Source organism: Pangasianodon hypophthalmus, chromosome 2 (genome assembly GCF_027358585.1).
Source record: "Pangasianodon hypophthalmus isolate fPanHyp1 chromosome 2, fPanHyp1.pri, whole genome shotgun sequence".
NCBI classification, from domain to species: Eukaryota; Metazoa; Chordata; class Actinopteri; order Siluriformes; family Pangasiidae; genus Pangasianodon; species Pangasianodon hypophthalmus.
In genome coordinates, this window is record NC_069711.1 from 35,601,202 (window position 1) to 35,618,291 (window position 17,090).

Here is a 17,090-nt window from a genome sequence, read left to right on the forward strand (position 1 = left end):
TTTTTTTTTTTTTTTTTAAATAAACAAAGTATTGCTTAAGGCTGTGTGATCCCTTTCCTCTTTTTCCTCCTCTGTGCTTCACACTCAGGTTTCCTTACTTCATTTCCTTTCTGTTAAACTTTAATGATTTCCTTTGCCTGTGACTTGCTCAGTCCCTCACTGAGCTGCACATTATTAACATTAAGTGCTTCCTTTTCATGTTTATCTGGAAGTTCATCAGCCACCAACCCAGCGATGAACTGCACCTACACCAGCTAGCTCACTTCCAACTAAATCTAAACTTGTGTTGTCACTTTTTATTTACTCACATCAACTAAATCAAACCTATTTATCACTGCTGATGTTGCTGTTTGTCCCATTTGTGGAAAAATGTCCAGGAAACTCAATAAAAATGCCGATGTTTTAGGCTCATGAAGTTTATAACATTTAGTAGATTTATAACACATCACATCTGTCCATCTAATTAGTGTAAATTAGTGATGTGTATTATTAATACCACAATAACACAATACAAAAAGCAGTTAGGGTGCTATAGGAATGAGACTGCACCTTTATATATACACTATACTGCACAGAGAATCTCCCAAACTGCTCTTCCTCTTAGTGCTGTACATGTCTGTGACCACAAGGTGGCAGTCTTCTACTGAATCTGCACATACATTCTGAAAATTTGCAGAAAACAAACAGATTCTAATCATTTTCTTCACTACATAGTGCACAATTTAGGGATTTCGATGTCTTCATGCTTCACACAACCAGACAAGTTTAACTGTAATTTTAATGTGAAGTGCTGAGTGTAAATTAACTGAAGTCTGTGGAAGGTAATTTGGGGCTTTGTGCAGCAGGTGGCGCTGTGGAGAGATGGAACACTGGACTCGTGCTGGAATTGTCAGTGCAGTGGAAGTGATGTGACTGAGGGTCAGTGTGCTGAATATCACATCAGGGTTTAGAGGTTAGTGTCCAGATGAAGTAGCTGGTGAAATCGAGCACTTATTCTGCACACTGCAGTTAACAGGGAGTAGTGAGAGAGACACACACTCTGTTCACTACATAGTGCGCACTACTTAGGGAGATTTGCCATGTGAAACTTAATGAATATAAAATGTTCAGGCTCTGAGTCACTGAGCAGAAGGTTGGGAGTTCAAGCTGCCCCTGTTGGGCCTTTAACCCTTTCTGCTCCAGGGACAAGAAAAGAAAAGAACTGTGCTGTAGTGTGTATGTGAGAAATAAAGGCTTGTTCTTCTTGTAGGGAACAGAGCAGTATTTCAGACACGGTGTGTAGTTGCTGTAAAACGTTTGTGTTTTTGTGTCACACATCAGAGAGAGAGCACAGGAGTGTGTTAATGAACTCACACCAAGTGCAGAAACTATTTCAGCTGTGTGTGTGTGTGTATGTGTGTGTGTGTGTGTGTGTGTGTGTGTGTGGTATGAGGTGAAAAGTCAAAAGAAAATAGTTCTATTTTTGATCCCAGAAAAAAAAAAAACGGAAAGACGAACATCATGTTGTTACAGAAAACAATACAGCACAGAGGAAACTAATTAACGTTGTGTGTGTGTGTGTGTGTGTGTGTGTGTGTGCGTGTGTGCGTGTGCGTGTGTGTGTGTGTGTGCGTGCGTGTGTGTGTGTGCGTGTGTGTGTGCGTGTGTGTGCGTGTGTGTGTGTGTGTGTGTGTGTACACCTAAAAAGACACACACAGGTACAACACACACACAGAGTGGTACAGTGCTCTGCAGGGACTCAAACACACCTTCAGTTTGCTATCTGGCAAAATGAGCTCATTGTTTAGCTTCACACACACACACACACACACACACACACACACACACTTTCCTGCTGCTCCTTAAACTGGCAGGAGGCCAAAGACAAAGAGCATTTGCACTGGCAGTGAGTGCTGCTTATATCCCACTAAACACACACACACACACACACACACACACACACACACACACACACACACAGCGTCACATGTAGCTTTCTCAACACTGTGTGACGCTGCCATGGCAACCAAACTCCGCCTCTTTAGGGTGGGGACCGATATTTAAGCTGCAGAAAAAAAGCCCTCAAAACTCCTGCTTGTCTGAAGAGAGAAAAATACAGAAAGAAGGAATGAAAGACTGAAAAATAGATAGCTAGAGAGAGAGGGAGAGAGAGCGATAGATAGAGAGATTGAAAGAGACAGAAACACGGAGAGAGCGAAAGAAAGACAGAGAGAGAGAGAGAGAGAGAGAGAGAGAGAGAGGGGTGGAGCAGTTGAATCTGGAAGCAGAAAACTTTTCCCAACAAGTTCAGGCAGCTCTGACACACACACACACGCACACACACACACACACACACACACACAGAACAGCCAGAGTGTGTCAGGCGTTGTGAACGAGTGCAAACGGAGTGAACATGGGTGAAGACGAGGTGCAGGTGGAGAAGAGCAACATGGAGATGGAACACGAGAGTCAGGAGCTGCTGGTGCCGTCTGACCCCCAGCCGTCTCACAGCGACCCGTCTCACAGCGACCCGTCTCACAGCGACCCGTCTCACCCTCTGCAGCTGGACGAGACCCACGAGGTGAACGCCATCACGGTGCTGACGCTCCTGGACCAGCTGGTGAAGATGCTGGACTCGGTGCAGGAGAAGCAGCAGCAGATGGAGGAGTGGCAGCATGCGATGGAGGGATCGGTTCGTCACATCCAGAACGACATGAACAAACTGGTGAAGAGCAACAGCATGACGACGAACAGCGTGAGCAAACTACTGGAGAAGAACCGCAAGATCAGCGCCATCATGAAGGACGTGAGGGAGAAGATGGAGAGACAGACAGTTCAGGTGAAGAAGCTGGAGGACAACCACAACTACCTGCTGCACAGGGACAACTTCAGAGTGCTCATCTTCCAGGTGTGTGTGTGTGTGTGTGTGTGTGTGTGTGCGTGTGTGTGTGTGTGTGTGTGTGTGTGTGTGTGCGTGTTGTGGTTCTTGTGGTTCAGTTGTTTCTGGACACCAGAGTTAGAGGGATTTTAAGGGGTTAAAATTTAAGAATGAATTATGATTAGATTTGCTGTTAGGGTTTCAGGGTTAAGATTCGAGTTAGAGTTATACATGAGGGATTAAGGATTACTGGGATTAGGGAAAGGAGATTGGGATTAATTGGGATTGGGATTAGGGATTAATCAGGATTAGTTTAGGGTTTGGAGACGATGTTTGGGATTAGGATTAGGGATTAGTGAGTCATTAAAATTAATCTTGGGTTAAAATTAATGAATGGTTAGAATTTACGGATTGAGATTCAGGGATTAATTAATATTTAAATAAATTTTTATAACGGATAATGGATTAAGTCAAATTAATTTAGGCTTCATTCTTTTATGGATAAGAGTTTAGTGTTAATTAATTAAACATGCTTTTTGTAGTCAGATTTTCAGCCTGATTTTGCTGCTGAAGACAAAAATCTCACAAAAGAACTCTTTGTGTGTGAGCTGAGATCGGTGTTCGAGCGCAAACTGTGATGCTTACAATCAACAATTTAGTGTCAGTTTGACGACGACAAAGTGAGTGTGAGAAATTAGTGATGAAAGTCTCAGAGCGTGAGCGCTGCTATGGCGATCATCTAAAATCCACCAATAGGACGACGGCAGACTCACGGCGCGGCTACAGATACGGTAGCGGCGAAGGAGAAACGTAAACAAAACATACTAATGGAGAGAAAAACCTCCTCAGAGCTCACTGTGAAGAGTGTGTGTGTGTGTGTGTGTGTTTATTTCCTGCACCAGCTGATTTCTGGATCACGCTGATTAACGACGTGACGTTCTTTAATCACAGGTCTATCGTTAGAGGATCTTCATCATATAATCGGAAACGGAGACACGCGCTGTCACACACACTGTTACAGAATTCACAGCACACTTTACTGTACAGGATGTGGTACAGCGTGAGGAGGAATCATCGTAAAACATCTCTGAAATCACACAGAGTGAAAGCGGGTTTAGTTAGAGGTGTGGGTTTAGTGTGTAGGGATTAGTGCATCTGCTTTCTCCTGCTTTAACACTCCTGATTCCTCAGCAGATAATTCCCAAAGTCAGGTGTGATTTCGGTGTGTGACACTCTGCTTTAGCCACCGGTTAGCTTTAACCTAAACACACACACACACACACACACACACGCAGAAACAAATGAACTCGCTCTGAAAGTAGGGTGTGTCTCAGGGTCTCTACTGTGAAGTCTAAGTGCATATGTGTGTGTGTGTGTGTGTGTGCGCTTCACTTAACTCCCACAGAGTAGGGTAAAGGGTGGAGCGGTTGGACAGAGCACTGCATTCCTAAAATACAGGCATTCATACACACACACACACACACACACACACACACACTTTTTCCTCTGACACATGAATGTCTCTTTCCTTCACTAAATTTTCCATGTCTTTTTCTGTGTGTGTGTGTGTGTGTGTGTGTGTGAATATAGATGAGTCTCAGCTGAAAGGTGTTATGTTAAGGGCTTTTGTATTGTGTGACATTCCTGAGAGAATAAAACACACACACTCTCACACACACACACACACACACACACACACAGAGCTAAAGTTTAGACCGGAAAATGTGTGTTTTATAGCATAGTCCCTTCACTGCCTAAAAAGGCTATCTGGAGAGAGAGAGAGACTGTGTGTGTGTGTGTGTGTGTGTGTGGGACATGTGTAGTAATTCTGACTGATTCACACAGGATCACAGCGTGTCATTTTAATGAGCTCATTTTAATACACACCGAGTTCTCATTGTAGGGGGCGTGGCCACACTTGATCATCAGTAGGTCACATGACCATAACACGTCTGTAGCGTGTACCTGTGCTAGGAGCTCAATATCTTCCCTAAAACTTCTGACACGCCCTTTTACACCTCGTCTATATTTTACTGCTCTGCGTTTTAACCTTTTGTTTTTGGAGAAAAGAGAAAAGAGAAAAGAGCGAGTGCTTCCTGGAGCGTCTTTATACCGAAGAAAATGCACAAAACCTCTTTACAGGATTTAAGGCGGTGTTTACCGACACGTCCGTTCAGACGGGATAAATATCACCTGCGGTTATTTCTACTGCTCAGTTTATAGCAGAGAAAATCCCAGGTTCGGAGTAAAATCCCAGAGATACTCCGGGAATAATTACATCACACACCTCCACATGGAAAACTAATCCCGTCTGAATAAGGGTCCTGCATGTGTGTATTCATAAATCTGCGCTCGGCGTGAGTGTTCGCTCTCTGGACAGAATTTCATAAACATGAGTTGTGATGTAGTAAAGAATTACACAGTATTACCTTCAGTAAATTCCTCAGATTTTTATCACAACTTTCTCTGTGTTTAATATCGTTCATCACACAAACATGAGTCTGAATAACATGGCTAATTAATATGCTGATTAATATGCTAATCAATATGCTAATTAATATGCTAATTAATATGTAAATTAACACTGAAATGCTTCTGATCTTCTGACTGGTGAGGTTAGGTGTTTGGGGTCGGAGTCATGAGTTTCTCAAAACCACATATACACACATTAGCAAACAGTTCAGTTCTCATTCTGGTGGAAACAAACAGCAGGTCTAAAGGTTCTGAAGGTTCTGAAGGTTCTACCGGTTCTGCTGTTTAACAGAACCACCTCAGTGGAGAAACACTTAAAGGGGTAAAGGGTTTTACCCTGAAGCTCCGATCCATAACTCTCTACATTCCAGAGCACCATGTGAAATGTAGTACACACACACACACACACACACACACACACACACACACAGAAACACATGCACACACACACCACATGCACACACACACACACACACACACAGAAACACATGCACACACACACCACATGCACACACACACACACACACACACACAGAAACACATGCACACACACACCACATGCACACACACCACATGCACACACACACATGCACACACACCACATGCACACACACCACATGCACACACACCACATGCACACACACATGCACACACACACACACACAGAAACACACACACCACATGCACACACACATGCACACACACACAGAAACACACGCACACACACACCACATGCACACACACACACAGAAACACACACACCACATGCACACACACAGAAACACACACCACATGCACACACACACACACACACACACACACACACACCACATGCACACACACACACACACACACACACACACCACATGCACACACACAGAAACACACACACACATGCACACTGCACTTTAACACACAAAAGAGTCTTAGCAGGAACATTTCTGCACACTCCCTATTTTGGAGTGTATTTTTATGTGTGTGTGTATGTGAGTGTGTATGTGTGTATGTGAGAGTGTGTGTGTGTGTGTGTATGTGAGAGTGTGTGTGTGTGTGCTACACTTACTTTAATCACATGCTAATCATTTCATCCAAGTTTTGCAAATCAAATGAAACAGCACTGCCACCAAAACACACACACACACACACACACACACACACACTGATTGGAATGCTTCATGCTATCGCTGAGAGCAGCAACTCCTTCATGAATTCCTCACATAACACACTCCGATACCCATGCAGTGTGTGTGTGTGTGTGTGTGTGTGTGTGTGTGTGTGTGTTATAGTTAGTGGTTCCGTAGTGTGTTATGTTCATCATATTTCAAAATAAACCCCATTTTATTTGCAACAATCAGGTGATATGATCTGTTTACATATTCCACCAGAAGAGGAAGAGGCGAGGTTTAGAGAAAAGGGGTGGAGTCAGGAGTGTGTGGGCGGGGTTACAGAAGGGTGGCCTAATCAGAGCCTTATTTTTCAGGGTGCAGGCTAGGGCTTAGGGGTTAGGGTTTAGGGCTTAGGGGTTAGGGCTTAGGGGTTAGTGGTTAGGGGTTAGTGGTTAGGGGTTAGGGTTTAGGGCTTAGGGCTTAGGGCTTAGGGCTTAGGGGTTAGGGTTTAGGGCTTAGGGCTTAGGGGTTAGGGTTTAGGAGTTAGGGCTTAGGGGTTAGGGATTAGGGGTTAGGGGTTAGGGATTAGGGATTAGGGTTTAGGGGTTAGTGGTTAGGGATTAGGGCTTAGGGGTTAGGGGTTAGGGTTTAGGGGTTAGGGCTTAGGGTTTAGGGCTTAGGGGTTAGGGATTAGGGCAATAATGTAGGCTGTGTGTGTGTTTAATATTGTAAAGGATTAAAATGAGGACACGGCAGCGTGAGACAGTTTACACTCTCAGTGTGTTTAGAGTCTCGGCTCCGTCTCAAATTCGCTTTGAGAGAAGTTTCCACTTCCTGAGTTCTCACACTTCCTGTTATTCAGGTCGGTCACGTCGGCTTTCCTACAAGTGCTCTCCTGACTGAGGAGACTAGAAGAAAGCCATGGGCAAGACACACACACACACACACTCACACACACACACACACACACACACTCACACACACACACACACACACACACACACGTGTGTGATCTCATCCTGATTGAAATGCTTTATGTTATCGCTAACAGCAACAGCTCCAACTCCTTCAAGGATTCCTCACATAATACTGATACCCATGCAGTGTGTGTGAGTGTGTGTGTGTGTGTGAGTGTGTGTGTGTGTGTGTGTGTCTGATTCTGTGATCCAGCTGTCTCCACCAAACCCCCCCTTTCAGTGGAAACTCTGAGTTCTGCTGGGTTTGGCTTCCTTCACCCTCTCTCTCTCTCTCTCTCTCTCTCTGTCATTCTCTCTCTCTCTCTCTCTCTGTGTCTGTCTGTCATTCTTTCTCTCTCTCTCTCTCTCTCTCTCTCTCTCTCTCTGGCTCAGAGATCTTAATCTTTGGCAGCAGCTTTTCTCCACAGTGACTGTAATATTGTGTAAACAGCTGAAGGCAGAATGATTAAAAGTTTAGAGATTAGTGCTGTAGAGTTCAAGTTCTTCAGTGAGGCAGTCTTTAACTAAAAATATCAACTTCAAACTAAAGTAAGTTCACAATCTATAAAAGTCTGTTTTAAGAGTTTGGAGGAAAGAATGAAGGTACATGAAAGGTACAATCATAGCAGGTAAAGAGTCTCGCGTGTTGGTGTGTCGCTTGTGGGCGTGGCCTGTCCAGCTCATTTCTTTAGCTGCAGTGAGAAACACTAGTAGCTACATACAGTATATATATATATATCTTCAAAAAGCTAACTAATTAAGCACAAGTTAAATAATGTATTAATCAGTGTGAAAATCGTGTGTGTGATTTATATGTTACACACTCAGCTATATACTAGCGAAGCGAGCTAACTGTACTAGCTACACACAGCTACATAGTTTTTCTTCCAGTTTTACGGGAACTAACTGCAGTAGGAACTAAAAGTTGTGAGCAGGGAACTGAAGAATCGTCGGACCACACGTGCTGCAGGATCGGTCTGAGGAATCAGTCGAGATGATTGTTCAGATTCGTTGTTTATTTACAGAGTCCTTCTTAATTTAAATAGCTCTGTCAGTTACCTAGGTAACCAAGCGCTTTATCTACTGCATTTTACGTCATTTCCCTGTCGTCACTTCATGCTGTTATTAAATTTCTCATCTGTTTTGGTCTTCTTCACCCACGAAGTGATGTCAGATGGTGATGTGTTTGTAATGTGTGTGTGTGTGTGTTTGGTTTTTTTGCAGGACGAGAACGAGATCCCCTCCAGTGTGTTCGTGAAGGACTCGATTCATGGCGCTGAAAATGAATCCCTCTCTCCTGATGCTAACCGCTCACAGGAAGAAGTGGAGCTTCACACTGTCCAGCTTTCCTCAGACGAGGATCTCGATGAAGAACAGGAGGATGAGGAAGAGTTTGTGGAAGTGCTGGAGCCGCTAGAGAAATCTCGCACTGAGAAGATCAAACGCTCCAGTCTGAAGAAGGTGGACAGTCTGAAGAAGGCTTTCTCCCGCGAGAACTTTGAGAAGAAGATGAACAAAATCGTCTCAGCAGAGAAACGTGAGAAGATCAAGAAGAGTCTGAGTCAGAAGAACAAGAGCGGTTCATTCAAAATCTTCCACATCAAGAAGACTCGAGAAGGAGGTAAGGAACATGCTGAGCACGAGACCTTCACTGAGATCCACGCTGACCTCGCTCCAGCTCAGGAAGAGGACGCGGAGCACGAGGAACTGGCCAAGGAGAAGATGGGAGGGGCTAAGGAGAAAGAGGAAGTGGAGGAAGTGGAGAAGGAGGAAGTGGAAGTAGAGAAGGAAGACATGGAGAAGGAGGAAATGGGGATGGAGGAAGTGGAGAAGGAGGAAGTGGCACTGGATGATGATGATGATGATGCTGAGAACGAGCTGTCAATCACAGAGGGGCTCAGGGCTGAGTACACACTCTCAGCCACTCTGCCTCAGGAAACCTCCCACATATCCCACAATGCACTGCACGGAGAGGAGGAGGAGGAGGAGGAGGAGCAGAGAGAGAGAGAGGAAGGTGATGAAGGTGAAGAGGAGAGCACTGCTGCAGAGAAAAGCTCTTAAAGCTTGTTCGTTCTGTTCCTCCTGCTGACCTCGGCACCAATACATAGGAAATGATGATGTAATGATGATGTAACGATGATGTAATGATGCGATGATGATGTCATGATGATGTCATGATGAAATGAGTGAAATTTCAGGTCAAATTTTATTGGAATTAATATAAAGAGGAAAAACCATGTAAGTGTAAAAACAGTGTTTATCAGAAACGCATCTGCTGATGTCTCTAAAAAGTCAAAAGTTTAATATTTAGAGTGAAAAACTTAAACTTTTATTAAAACCTAAGAGTAAAACATCAAAAACACGGTGTATACACCACAAACTGTTTTCAGATGTGAATTAAAAGTCTTTAAAAAATACACTACAATATTTGAACACTACTGTCTAATGTCTTTAATCTCTGATCTATAACTTTACTGAAATATTAGTGAAATATTAAACTTTATTTTCACTCTTAAAGCTACTAATGAAAAAACTGATGATGCCAAAGAAAGTGACGATGATGATGATGATGATGATGAATGTCTCATAACCGAGTTCACTTGCCTTGTTGCCTGTGCACCTCTTTCCATATTATTCTACAATAAAGAAATAAAGCTTCTGAACTTTCAGACCGTGTTTATGATCGTAATTTCTGAACTTTGGAGCAGACAGTGTGCAGATTTCTGCAGGTTATTGTGTGTAGAAACTCACAGCTTCACCACAGAGCACAACATGCAACCAAGTAGAACTGTTTTCAGAAACTAAACCCAGCTTTACGCTACACACAGAAAAATCGCACGTCGTAAAAGAATTTTTTGGTGATGAGTTGAGATCAGGTTCTTAGAATGTATAACATGACTGATTTATTGCCACTGCAACCGAATCCACCAATAGGACGACGGCAGACTCACGGCACAGCTACAGATACGGTAGCGGCGATGGAGAAGCGTAAACAAAACATACTAATGGACAGAACAGACCTCCTTGTTTCCTCAGTCTCACTGTGAAGAATGTGTGTGTTTATTTTCCACGTGAGCTGATTTCTGGATCACGCTGATTGATTGCGTGCAGCGTCGTACGTAGCCGTTTTATTTAATCGTAGCTCTATCGTTACAGGATCTTCATCGTATTATCAGACGCGGAGACACGCGCTATCACACCGTCTGTTATAGAGTATTCAGCCCTGAGTTTCTGAGGTACACAGACTTAAACAGGGTTAATAATAACTGAAAATCCCTTCATTAAAGAAGTGTGCTGTTAGTGAGCCTGCAGGTTCTGATCAGTGCTGCTGCTCGTCATTTCGGAGCTTGAGCGCCTCCTGGCGGTCTGTTCGCTTCACTGCACTTTATTCTCTTTCTCTGAACAACAACATGGCGGGCACGAAAAGAAAAAAACCTTTTAAAATACCACTTTAGAAAAACTAAACGGGAAATAATGTTGTTGTTGTGTTAAAAAAAAAAAATCGCCAGTAGATAAGTTAAAAGTGAATTATTTTGTCCTTCAGGTTTTTAATGATTTTAATGAATCTGATTATCGCTTGGTTTCATGTTAAATTCAGGTTTTATGCTTCATTTAATCTCCTCATTTCTGATAAATGTGGTAAATTACCACACACACACACACACACACACACACACACTTTAAAAGGGAATAATCAGCGCTTCAGCGCCGCGTCACGGTGGCCGAGAGGTTAAGGCGTTGGACTCGAAATCCAATGGGGTTTCCCCGCACAGGTTCGAATCCTGTTCGTGACGATCAACTTTTACATAAAAAAAAAAATTTCAACAACACCTTTAATATTAGACTTCAGTGCCCAAACATTCTGTGTTCATGCAGGAGAAATATATCCTACTGTTCATTTACCTGATCCATGATGCGCTGGTTACTGTTTCCACATGAAGATTATTTTCCTGTAACAGCATGTCCCTAAGTGTTTTATTCCTCTTATACCACAGCAATTTACCAAACATTTTGTTTATTAAAGAGCAACACATCAAGTCAAGTGGCTTTATTGTCATTTCAGCCATATACATGGTGCTACAGTACAATAACTAAACCAGTACAATAACTAAACCAGTACAATAACTAAACCAGTACAATACCTACCCCAGTACAATAACTAAACCAGTACAATAAAAATGTTTAAAATATGTTCAAGTATTTGTGCGGCCCAAACCGGGAGATAATATATTGGAAATTAGAGGCTCAGATCTCAGCTCTGGAGCGGGACACGATGAAACTCCGTGTTGTGTTAGTCTTGGCGTCCCAAAGGCACAGCGTGAATTTGCTGAAGATCTGAGAATTGTTAATTTTTTTTGCCTAAAAAAAAAAAAAAAAACCCACTGTTTCACACCGTGCGTTAAGGAGGCCAAGACTAACACAAAGGTACATGTAGTTTAATCCTGTCACGCTCCAGAGCTGAGGCCTGAGCACTTTAATGTTCCTGTACTGTATAATGTGCATTACGTTATAGCAGCTATAAACACTCGTTCCCTCACCAGCCTCTTTATTCTCTCTCTTCAAGTTAATAAAACAAAAAAATAAAGCGCAGCTTGTTACGCATGTTACCGAGAAACCGCAAAGAAGCGTAAACTCCTCTGTCCTGAAGATGTCGGAAAACTTACAGTTACAACTTTACCTCTGACACTGGAGACTCCTTCCATAAATGTTACCTAAACACATATCTTCTTACAGAAAACTGACACCATGTCAGTGATTTATTGATTTTATTTTATTGATTATTAGCAGAGCGTCTGCTGTACACGTCCCTGTGAATGAGCTGTTACTATAGAAACGATAACATATTAGAACAAACACATTAATATAAACCTGCACTACTGTCAGAGCTGCTGTTATAGAAAACTAATCAACACCTTCTTCTGACCAATCAGAGTGCAGCACTCAGCAGCAGCGAGGTGTAACTGAGTCTTTAATGTACACTACATTCACTTTCCCAGGAAAAAGAAAGATGTGCAATTAAAAGTACCACCTTAGTGCAGGAACAGTTCAGGAACCTTTTTACTTTTGAGAGTAGTCCACAATTTAACACAATTTAACACAATTTAACACAATTTAACTTAAGTCTGGTTAGTTACAAATAAATATCTTTTTAACAGAAACAGAAAACAACATTTAGGGAGGAAAAACAGGGACAAATATTTATAACATCCAAGAAATGTTTAGAGAATATGAATGAGAGGTTTGTACTAAATTAATATATTAATGTGTTTTACCAATTTTATTTTATTTTTTGATTATTTATTTTTTAAAATTATTATTAATATAAATTTTTTTAATATAATCTAATAAAAGAACATCTGTCAAATCCAACACACTGAATGACCTCCTGGTTAAAATCTATTTATGACATTTGTACACTAAAATGACGAACAGAAATAAAAATATCTAAACCACAAACAGAGTAATATATAATAAAAATAACTCACCTTAAAAAACTCATTTATTGTGATGAAATTTTACAAAGTCTTCATGTAGGAGGTTTTTAGCCTTCATACACAGATTTTCTTAGCCAGCTAGAGAGTAGCTAACATGACATGCTAATGTGAGCTAGCTGGCTAACTTTAGCTAATTCAAAAGGATTTTCTGAGGAATATTAAGTTGTATTCACAAATAGTCATAGCATTTACTGCTAACTTTAGGCTACTTGGCTAATAAAATCTAACTTCACAGGATTTCTGAGGAAATTTTAATTCATTTATAAATGTTGATCAACTTCACTGTTAATGCTAGCTTGCTAGCTTGCTAAATCACACATTATGTATAGCTGAGAGCTACTTTTTGTCTTTTTTTTTTTTTTTTAAATAATCTTTTCCTTTCAGCTATTTTGGTGAATAAAGTGCTTTAAATGTGTAAGTGGTGTAACACAGCGCCGTCTGCTGGTCATGTTCAGTTATTACACCTCCACACTCTCCTCTTGTGATAATCAGACTCTGCTCAAACTCCCTTCTTGAAAATTTCATCCAGTAATTTTGTGATCTAATTTACACACCGACTGCAACCTGAATAAAGAATAAAGCTGTCTAAATGTGAAAATAGTGCTAAATTATAAAGAATAATAGAATTCTATGATAGTATAATATCCTTTGCCATCCAAACCCCGTTGAGATTTCAGCATTCAGGAATTCTAATCAGAACATAAAAAGAGGTGAAACGGGGTTTTATGCTAACTAGGTCAGCTAACTATACATCACTAACTTATAGAGTTTATGAATAATTTTTGCTTAGACTTGGCAAAAACTGGGCCCAAAATGGCAAAAAATATTAATCTTTTAATGGTCTTAACAAAAAATCATTGGTCAGGAAATGATCAGGAATGAAACAGAGAGATAAAGGAGCTCAGTTTGGGAGCTTTTCTCTTTGATTCCTTTAAATGTTTAAACCTTGTGGCTCTTGACGAGCTGCATCAGGTGCAGCAGATAACCAAATAATCACTAATCTTGTAAGAAAAAAAAAAAAAAAACCCAGAAGATATTTTTGGAAAAGTTTGTACACCCAGACATGTTAGTTTGACTTTTAAGTTGACTTTTCGAACATTTTAATCATTATCATGATTTTACCTTCATGAATTTCCCTGTTTCTAGCTTTTCCCCAAACAAATAGTTCACTGCAGTAAAAGGAAACCAGTGAATGGAGGCACAGGAGCTCTCATTTCTAACCAATGACTAGTTGTTAAGTCCATCCATTTTCTGTACCGCTTATCCTACACAGGGTCGGAGGAACCTGGAGCCTGTTCCAGGGGACTTGGGGCACAAGGACACCATGGACGGGATGCCAACCCATCGCAGGTCACAATCACACTACGGACACTTTAGAGATGACGATCAGCCTACAACACGTCTTTGGGCTGGGGGAGGAAAGCGGAGTACCCGGAGGAAAGCTCCAAGCTCTTGAATCCATTTATTTCTGTAAAGCTGCTTTGTGACGATGTCCATTGTTAAAAGTGCTATACAAATAAAATTGAATTGCATTGAATTGCTCATTGTGTAATTCTGCAATTGTAATGTCAGGAGTGTATCAATGTGAGAATGGTTTGGTTGGTGTTGGACGCATCGGTTCTGATAAAGCGAAAGAGAAAGTAAGAAATGTGGAATAGAGAGCCAGTTCTACCAACACAATTCTATATAAACACACTTAATTGTGCGGTTTATAAACACAAACATCATAATTCTGCTTTTAAATAAATCCAATTCCAGGACATTTTATAAACAGGAAATTTTATTGGTTTCCTTTTTAAAAATTTATATAAAATAAAATAGTTGTTTTATTTTTTCCTCCATCATGTTGTAAATATCCAGTGGGATTGGTTATCATGTTGCTTTATTTCCCCAAAGTTTTATTTAATTAATTTTAACAAAATCAGAACAGAGGCTTGATTTGGTCAAATGTATATGAAGAATAAAAGAAATAAAATTATAAATTTAATGCAAAAGTTAAATCTAATTAGATCAAAATTTCATTTATCTCCTAAAAATTCAGAATTAAAAAAAAGAATAAAGACCTTCACTAAAACCACCCAAACTGTTTTCAGTAGAGTGAAACTGGAGAAATGTTTAAACATGTTGAATCAGTTATAATCATTAACAGTAATGTGATTATTACTGAGTCACTTCTTTAATGAGAATGCCGTAAGGACGGATTGAACTCTCCACGATCTGCTTCTCCTGCTCTGCTGTGCTGCGATCAGGAACGGGGATGAGCCAGATGTCTTTCTTGCTGAAAGTCTTCCGTTTGTTTGGATTAACTCGGTTCTGCATGATGACTTTGTAGGTTTTCCCAGTTTTCTCGCATGTGAACGTTTTGCTCATTGTGTAACTCTCTGCAATTTTAATGTCAGGAGATGAATAAATGCCGCGCCCATACAAATTATTTGGACCAGTTCTGTAGTGTGAGCTTGCGATTCCTACAGCGCCTTCGATGCTCGTGCCGTGGAAGGAAACGGGCCACTCACCATCTTCAGAGTGACGCCTCCATCGTACAGAGCCGAGCCACGTGTTTCCATCCAGGTATTTATTCTTCACCTTCAGGGCGAATCGGTACCACCCAACCGGGCGCCTGTACGGCTCACCTCCACGCGAGCACACTGCGGAGTCTTTCATCCCCTGGAAATCAAAATCATACACCGGGTCTAAAAAGCTGTCCAAGTCCACAAACAACTTGTTCTGTAAATCTGAGTTTTGACTGTCGCCCCTGGTCTGATTACCAGTTAGTGACAAAAAGCTCATCCATGAAGACAGCGAGCTCAGTGCATCCTTGAATAATGTTGTCCCAAGTAGAACTACTTGAAGGAAATTTTCAGTAGTGAGCTCAGCACCACTCACATGGCAATTCCGTTCAGTGGAAGGTCTCACTGTACAGTCAGTGAGAGCAGAGAGAGCCTCCAGCAGAATATCTCTGTCCATCCCCGGCATGGCTCACTCACATCTGTGCTGAGACTGAACGCTGAGAAACACCAATATGCTTTTATTAAGAGTTGCTGTCTGTGATTTCAGGGAAACAGTGTGACTTATTTGAAGCTAATGGACTTTTACCTTTTACCTGATAAGAATCATCTAGTCCGCACCTTCTCACACAGGAGCTGTTTATGCATACACAGGTTCAAGTTCAGGTTCAAGTTCAAGTGGAGTTTATTGTCATTTCAGCCATATACAAGTACATAGTGAAACGAAACAACGTTCCTCCAGGACCAAGGTGCCACATAAGACAACACAGAACAACACAGAACTACAAGGGACTACATAAATTATACATAATGTGCACAAGTGCAAACAGACAGCACAAGACAGTACAAGACAGTACAGTGACTACTGGGACAGACGATGGGCGCAGTAAATCTCAGTGCAGCGCCGACCAGCACGCAGTTCTGTTTAAAGTGAACCTAGTGACAATAGTGCAAAGAGTACAAGAGTACAAGTACAAGGGGAGTGATTCTTCTTCAACACCCCACACTGCACACAGGTCAGGGGGTGGAGAGCCGGAGAACCGTGACGTGGAACAGTGTGTGTTCAGAGTTAAGGGATTTGCTTATGACGATTTGATTATTAATTACTGAAAGGTATTTTATGACAGTCATCAGTGAAAATTCATCTTTAGTAATGATAAATAAAGTAAAACTTTATTTATAAAAATAATAAAAAATAAAGTGTTATAAATGAGAAAAATGCTGCATATAAGAAGGCTGTGAGAATAAAACCTTAAATAAATAAATATGGCTGACTGCATGTTCTGCAGTTGAAGGAAATGCAGTGACTCTGTCAAAGCCAGCACACACACACACACACACACACACACACACACACACACACAGGCGCGCACACACACACACACACACACACACGCACACACACACACACACACACAGGTCAGTATGCAGCAGACAGTACACAGTGGTTGAACATAACCTGCCTTATAAAAGATATCCTTTACATGGTCTTATTTTTATTTATTAGTGTGAAGCAAATGAAAAAGATGCACTATCTGTGTGCTCTGAGAGAGTTGCAGGGGTAAATGCACTGAGTTATTCATTATGGCACACATTTGAATCTGAACCTTTATTTTAAGTTTCTGGCTCTTACACTTTTATTGTAAGATTTTTCACAACTTGCCCCAGAAACTGAAGACTCTGCCTCCATGGGTCACAGA

General features: G+C 41.3%; 1 protein-coding gene and 1 non-coding gene across 2 annotated transcripts; both read left to right on the forward strand.

Moving 5' to 3' along the window:
- Window positions 1-2,027: 2,027 nt before the first annotated feature.
- Window positions 2,028-10,060, forward strand: cavin2b (caveolae associated protein 2b). Its single transcript, XM_026911837.3, has 2 exons — window positions 2,028-2,887; window positions 8,616-10,060. Exons 1-2 carry the CDS (start codon window positions 2,393-2,395, stop codon window positions 9,450-9,452), a joined length of 1,332 nt encoding a protein of 443 aa, XP_026767638.3. The 5' UTR covers window positions 2,028-2,392; the 3' UTR covers window positions 9,453-10,060.
- Window positions 10,061-11,103: 1,043 nt separating this feature from the next.
- trnas-cga (transfer RNA serine (anticodon CGA)) lies at window positions 11,104-11,185 on the forward strand. Its single transcript has one exon. It is a non-coding gene; the product is annotated as a tRNA-Ser (tRNA).
- Window positions 11,186-17,090: the final 5,905 nt, after the last annotated feature.